This window comes from Nicotiana sylvestris, chromosome 6 (genome assembly GCF_000393655.2).
Source record: "Nicotiana sylvestris chromosome 6, ASM39365v2, whole genome shotgun sequence".
In the NCBI taxonomy this organism is placed as follows: Eukaryota; Viridiplantae; Streptophyta; class Magnoliopsida; order Solanales; family Solanaceae; genus Nicotiana; species Nicotiana sylvestris.
Window position 1 is genome coordinate 15,595,903 of NC_091062.1, and position 7,617 is coordinate 15,603,519.

The 7,617-nt window shown below is 40.2% G+C and overlaps 1 protein-coding gene across 1 annotated transcript; it reads left to right on the forward strand.

Moving 5' to 3' along the window:
* LOC138868174 (uncharacterized) lies at positions 1-7,342 on the forward strand. Its single transcript, XM_070148092.1, has 2 exons — positions 1-350; positions 7,279-7,342. The coding sequence occupies exons 1-2, from the start codon at positions 1-3 to the stop codon at positions 7,340-7,342; spliced, it is 414 nt and encodes a 137-aa protein (XP_070004193.1).
* The last annotated feature ends 275 nt before the right edge of the window (positions 7,343-7,617 follow it).

Sequence of the window (7,617 nt, forward strand, 5' to 3'; positions counted from 1 at the left end):
ATGTTGCGTGCTTGTGTCATTGACTTCAGAGGATCATGGGATGAGTTTGTATCGCTTTCAGAGTTTGCTTATAACAACAGCTACCAGTTGAGTATTCAGATAGCTCCATATGAGGCTTTGTATGGGAGGCGGTGTAGATCTCCAGTTGGTTGGTTTGAGCCCGATGAGGCTTGGCTATTGGGGACAGACTTTGTGCAGGATGCTTTGGAGAAGGTGAAAGTGATTCAGGAGAGGCTTCGTACAGCACAGTCGAGGCAAAAGAGTTATGTTGATAGGAAGGTTCAAGATGTGTCCTACATGGATGGCGGGAAGGTTCTGTTGAATGTTTTGCCCATGAAGGGTGTTATGAGGTTTGGGAAGAAAGGGAAATTGAATCCGCGGTTTATTGGGCCTTTTGAGGTGCTTCGGAGGATTGGAAAGGTGGCTTATGAGCTTGCTTTTCCCCCCAACTTATCGAGTGTGCATCCGGTATTTCATGTTTCTATGCTTCGAAAGTAAATTGGGGATTCGTCTCATGGTTTTGGATTTCAACACGGTTTAGTTGGATGATGATTTGACTTACGATGTGGAGTCAGTAGCTATTTTAGGTCGTCAGGTTCGAAAGTTGAGGTCAAAGGATATAGCTTCAGTGAAAGCGCAGTGGAGAGGTCGGCCCGTGGGGAGGAGGCTACCTGGGAGACCGAGCGGGAGATGCGGAGCAGATATCCTCACCTGTTTGAGGCTTCAGGTATGTTTCTTGACTCGTTCAAGGACGAACGTTTATTTAAGTTGGGGAGGATGTGACGACCCGGCCAGTCGTCTTATGAATTACCGCTCTGTTTCCCCCTTTTCTTCTTTTTATGCTTCGTTATCCATGTTTTATGGTATCGTGTTGGTCGTATCGAGTCCGGAATGATTTTGGTAAGGTTTGAGACACTTAGTCTCTTTTAAGGAAGTTTGAGTTGGAAAAGTTAATCGGATGTTGACTTATGTGTTAGAGGGCTCATATGTGAGTTACGACGGTTCAGTTAGCTTCAGGAGGTGATTTGTGAGTTAGGATCATGATCGGAATGAATTTTGGAGGTTCGTAGTAGATTTAGGCTTGAATTGGCGAAGTTGATATTTTAGCGATTTCCGGTTGATAGGTGAGATTTTTATATAGTGGTCGGAATGGAATTCCAAGAGTTGCAGTAGCTTAATTGTGTCATTTGAGATGTGTGTGTAAAATTTCAGGTCATTCGGACATGGTTTGGTTGGGTTTTTTATCAAAAGCGTATTTCGGAAGATTTTAGAAACTTAGGCTTGAATCTGATGTATTTTGGGTGATTTGATATTGTTTGAGGTGTTTTGAATATTGGTACAAGTTTGAATAATGTTTTAAGATATGTTGGTGCCTTTGGTTGAGGTCCCGAAGGCCTCGGGTGAGTTTTGGGTGGTCAATCGGATCATTTTGAAGTTGGAAAAATTGCAGGTTCAGCTGTTGTAGAATTTTGCCTTTCGCAATCGCGTAGGGAGTCTCGCGATCGCGTAGTAGAAGTTGAGGAGGCCGCCCAGTTGTTCTTCACGTTCGCGAAGGTTGGCTCGCGATCGCATAGAATGGAGAGGTTGTTCATCGCGAACGCGGGAAGGTGGTCGCGTTCGCATAGAGTTAAATGGACCTGGGGTCTTGGGCTGGTTTTTGTTCATTGCGAACGCGGAGGGATGTACGTGATCGCGTAGGGTCAGTTGCATGGGCATCGCGTTCGCGAAGGCTTGATCGCGTTCGCATAGAGGAAATTTTGGGAGCTGAAGATTTGTTCTTCGCAATCGCGAGGGAAGATCCGCGATCGCGATGAAGGAAATATGCCTAGGCAGAAATGTTTTTAAACTCGTCTTGTCCGTGATGAGTAGGCTTATTTCCTCCATAGTTAGCCATTTTGGGAGATTTTTTAAGGAGATTGAAGAGGGATTCAAGGGGAATCGTTGGGAGGTAAGATTCTTGGACTAAAAACTCGTTTATTATGTGAATTCCACCGAGAAAATCATGAAAGCTAAGCCTAAAATTGAGAAACTAGGGCTTGAGAAATTGGACTTTTGATTTGTGATTTGGAGGACCATTTGGGGTCGGAATTGAGAACTTTTGACATGTATGAACTCGTGGGGAGATAAGGAATCTAATGATGTGAAAGTTTTCGAATTTTGAGACTTGGGCCTGGGGGTCGGGTTTTGGTAACTTCGGGATTTGCGCCCTTTATTGATTGTTTTCGCTTGGGCTTTGTTCCCTTAGCATATTTTGACGTCCTCGTTCTGATTTTTGATAGATTCGACGCGAGTAGAGGCCGATTCGAGGGGCAAAGGCGTCGCGAGCTAGAGATTTAGCCGGTTCGAGGTAAGTAATGATTGTAAATGATGTTCTGAGGGTTTGAAACCCCAGATTTGCACATCGTTGTGCTATATTAAGGTGAGACACACGCTTGATGACGAGCGTGGGGTCGTGCACTATTGGGGATTGTGACATGGTCCGTCCCGATTAATGATTTTACCGCGTATTTGATTGAAAACTATTTGCTATCATCATTATTTGGGGTGAATGCCATATTTGAGCCTAGTGCTAACTATTTGAACCCTTCGGAAATTTTTATTAATATTTTTGTCACACCTCCTTTTTACCCACACCCCTGGGAAGCGAGTATAAAGGAGTTTTTCCAATTATAGGAAAATCGAAACGGGATTTATTGTTAAAAGATTCAGAGTCGTCACTTGGGAGATTTATGGTGTCCCAAGTCACCGGTTTAGAATCCCAAATCGAGGAAAGATTGACTCTGTTTAACGGTCCGCGAACCAGAAATTCTGGTAAGGAATTCTATTAACCCGGGAGAAGGTGTTAGGCACTCCCGAATTCCGTGGTTCTAGCACGGTGGCTCAACTGTTATATTCGGCTTAATTATCTAATTTTAGTACAAGTTTAAAACCTATGTGCATTTTTAGTGTAACCACTTTTATTCATTTGTTAAAGAGAATTGCAACGTTATTAAAACACGTCTCGAACCACGTCACATAAATGCACCCGTGGTTTTGACATATTTTAACATCGTTGGGATTTGGATTTGGGTCACATAAATGCGCACCCGAGTTTAGAAAGGTAATATTATTAAACTAACGCGCCTAAAGCAATTACGAATTTGCAACTTTGCGAGGGCCATGGAAATTTGCTAGATGGCACGCCCCGAGTTCTAAGGATTTTAAAAGAAATAAGTAAGTGAGGGCCACGTATTTAGGATTTTATTTGGCGCGGCGCACCTAAATTCTATTTAAAAGGGTATTCAAGCTAAAATTCGGAGGGCCATAACTATTTTGTATTATCTAATACGGCTCACCTCCCATCTAACTAATGGGCTTAATTAACACTAAATGTAGTCCAAGGTTCCATTTAAACTAATTAAAATGGCCTACATGAGAGAAACCTAATCCAATCACGCCAAAAGGCTTAAGCCAATACCAGAGGACTGATAGTCCAATAAAGGAACGGTCAGATTCGTTCAAAAGGGACTTTCAGGATTGGGCTTCATAATTGAACCTAAGTTCGGAACCCTGCGGCTGAGAAATGAAGTCTATGCCACTGATTTTAGAACGTAAAATAGGATCTCGCTTTTACAACTAAATAACATGTGACTTTAAATTCTTGACAACTAAATAACATGTGACTTTAAATTCTTGACAACTAAATAACATGCAATTTTAATCTTCAGAACTACGATGGAAGGAAATATCAACAACTTCTGAGGATTGGCACTCAATCAGCTGGAAAATCCAGTTTATCAAGAACTAGCTTTTTTTTTCTTTTTTTTTTTGGAAAGATTAATTAACATTACAATAGTGACTGATCCAAACTTGTCTGTTAGTCTTAAATACATTCACACGATGCTCATTTACACATTAGGAATTGGAAAATCGCTGAAAAAAACAAAACATTATCATAATTACGCTTACTACCAATACAGACTACATATTAGCTTCCCTTTAAATGCTAACATTCAGATCTATTGGCAATTATTAATTAAGCAAAATAGCGTCATTCCTGCAACAGTCCATATACACAAAAATCTCGAATGTCCTGAGTTGTTTACACACCATCAAACTATCAGGCCTCATATTTTCCATCAAGACAAGGTGCAGCATGAGTTTTCCCATGAAATATTATATTACTACAACATCAAGATGAACAGGCCAGGCTAGATACTATTACACTACATCACTAACTTCAGAAATTGTAAGTGAATGGCTAATATTTATGATTAAAGGAAATAACATTCATTCATGGAATCTACAGGCAATCACAACTTTTACACTTGCATTTCATTTTTCATAGAAGCAGGGTATACCCGGAATTGAGCAAAGATAAGAAAATGAAGTATCAACAGGTGCAACAGTAAAAATCAGCACCAAAACAACCAGCCAAAAAAAAACTCTAAACCCCAGAAATGATGTATAACAGCTTAGTATATCAAATTTAATCAAACGCAGCCCATCAGAACCTTAAACCAAACTTGACGACCAAGTTCAAGCCATTTCTCCCTCGGATGAGTTAAAACAGTTTCAGAAGTTGAAAGGAAATCAAAATCACAGAGCATTTAATGAAACAGTGCTTTTTCTAGAATTTTTAGCCGTTTTGAATTTTCAAAATTTCTTAGATCTCCCCAAAATCTGACTTGAACCTCAAGTAAGGATGCCCTTATAGGCTAGGTCTTTAGGGCACTTGAACCCTTTTTGAATTTTCATTTTTGCTCTCCTGTCCTTAGTTTTAAAATTAGTATTTCATATAAGTCCCAATCTCAGCTTCTTGGAAGCTTCCCTATTCAGTTACAAGAGATTCCCCCACCTAAATTTCCTATACTAATCCCTAGACCCTCTGTTTTTACTTTGGGAACCAAATGGGTCATATTGACCCAATTACTCAAACAGACATGGGCTCAGATCCGACCCAAGAACCCAAACAAACCCCTTGAGGTGAGGTCTAAACTAGCCTCAAAGCCCAAGCAGCAAAGACAACCCAAACCAAATCAGTATTTCATAGCATGCAAAAGAAAACACTCAAACAATTCCAAAACCCAAAACCTAAACTAAGTGACTGACTAATTAACAAAATAGGCAGGGATTCAAAATGACCTAATTAAATTAAACTATGCGACTAAAACAAAAGACAAAATGAGAAGTTTAAGCATGGCACTAATAAAAACTAAATAGACCACAAACTTAAGATTTGAAAAAGAAAACTGAAAAGCCAACGGAACAGATACAAACACAAAATCAATCTAGAGGGAACCTAGGTTCAAACCCTTGCTCGAATTTCAATCAAAGTAAAAAAAATCTAACTAAAGAAAGGGAGAAGAAAAGAAGAGGAATAAAAGATGAAACACGGACAGAAAAGAAAAAGGAAGAAAACTTACCCAGTAAACCCGAAATAACACTGGAAATCTTGATTTAAACGAAACTGATGCTAATCACTTGTTCTTTGTCAAGAAAAAATGAGCAGCATCAATTCGCATTAATCAAACTTCAGACTCGAACAAATCGGAAGCTTATGGTCATGCATGCCAACAGATTCGACAGAAATTGATTTTGGGCTTTTAGGGTTCGAACTCAGATTTGAAATTCGAGGAGTTCTGGGGTGATTTGAGGGGATTTGCTTGGAGATTTAGGACGGGGAGGTAGATAGGATTCAAGGGTGTGATTTTGGCGAGGATTGATGGTGGCGCCGCCACCAGTAGCGGTGGGATTTCAGGGCGGCGTTAGGGTTTTGGGTAAGGGTCTCAGGAGGTGTGTTGAAAGAGACGAAATGAGGAGGGGTAGGGTAGTGTTTGGACATATAAATATTATTAAGTTCCCAGTTCCGGACCGTTGAATTAAGGAGATCCAACGGTCGTGATCAAAGGATAATCAAACCACGTCGTTTTGGGTACTGGGGGTTCGACCGGGTTGGACCCGGATCTGGGCTGGGTGTGGGGCAATTTGAATGGGTAATGGGTGTATAATCATTTGGGCCTGGAAAAATTCGATGGAAAAGCCCAAAAATCCGATTTTTCTCTTATTTCCTTTCTTTTTCTTTTCCAATTTCAAATCCTTTTTTTTTCAAATTAAAAATAAAACCTAAATTAAATTTTGAACTAAATTAACCTACCCATTTAGATTAATCAATCACCCTAGTATTTACAATAATTAATTAAATCCTAAATTCAAAGAAAACTATAAAATTCAAAATTAAAGAGTTAAAAATGCAAAATGAGCTATTTTTGTGTTTTTTATATCTTATAAAACAAATTAATTTACCAATCAAAAAATATAAAATTAAATCCTAAATACAGTGCATGATATTTTTTGCTATTTTTCATGATTTAAATAAAATTAATTATGCACACAAAATGTAAACAAACATGAAAATTGAGCAATTAATTCCTAAAAACAAAATAAAAATAAAAATCCTAATTTTGTAGATTTGTAGGAGTAATTCATGCGAGGCAAAAATCACGTGCTCATAGCTGCCCCTCTTTTCCCGGAAACACGAAGAGTTTTCGTGTAAAGATAAAGTGAGCGGATACGAGCGATTTTTGCCCGTTTGGATACTCCGTGGGAAGAATTTTTGAAAGATTTGACCGCACCGTACTTCCGAGGTTGCCTACATATCCTTGGCTATAAAGGAATCAGGTCAGTGTAGTTCGGGAAGTTTTGGTAGTTGGGACTACCATGAAGCTGTGATTTCACTATTGCTGTTGCTGTTGCTGTTTACTGCATCCCCTTATTACACCATGATAAAATAAAAAGAAGTTAGACTAGATTATAATCTATGTATTACAAGATCCTATCTATATCTTCCAACTTGCTCTTGTGGTTCTTGTTGCCTTGTTGACTTGTATTCTCCCGGTGGAATCCCTTTGTTGCCGCCTTAAATTGTAATCTGAGATGTTTTCCATTTCTCCAGGTGGACACCTGACTGCCAACTACACTTTGAGATGTTTTCCCTTTCTCCAAGTGGACACTTGACTGCTGAACTTGAATGTATTCCTTGCTCTCCAGGCGGGCTCCTGATTGCTGAACTTGAAATATATTCCCTGCTCTCCAGGCGGGCTCCTGACTTCAAAAAATAGACAAACACAAAGAAAATTTTCCGCCCCAGTTTGGGTATCTGGGCACATACGTGAGTGTTAAACTGAATCACATTACCAACTATCAATAAGAACTTGAAAGCTAAAATTTGAATTGTACTCCCTTGTTTTCCAGGTGGGCTCCTGATTGCTGACTTTAAACATATTTCCTGCTCTTCAGGCGGGCTCCTGACTGCTGGCTTGAAAAGTATTCCCTGCTCTCCAGGAGGGCTCCTGACTGCTGACCTGAATGTATTCCCTGCTCTCCAGGCGGGCTCCTGACTGCTGACTTGAATGTATTCCCTGCTCTCCAGGCGAGCTCCTTACTGCTAAACTTGAATGTATTCCCTACTCTTCAGGCGGGCTCCTGACTGCTGACTTGAAATATATTCCCTGCTCTCCAGGCGGGATCCTGACTGCTGACTTGAAATGTATTCCCTACTCTTCAGGCGGGATCCTGACTGCTGACTTGAAATGTATTCCCTGCTCTCCAGGCGGGCTCCTGACTGCTAACTTGAAA

Bases quoted from the DNA above. Each gene is read 5' to 3' on its own strand.
- LOC138868174 (XM_070148092.1), top strand. From the start codon at position 1: ATGTTGCGTGCTTGTGTCATTGACTTCAGAGGATCATGGGATGAGTTT. The intron at 351-7,278 runs GTTTGGGAAGAA...CCTGCTCTTCAG, and splicing joins CCCATGAAGGGTGTTATGAG to GCGGGCTCCTGACTGCTGGC.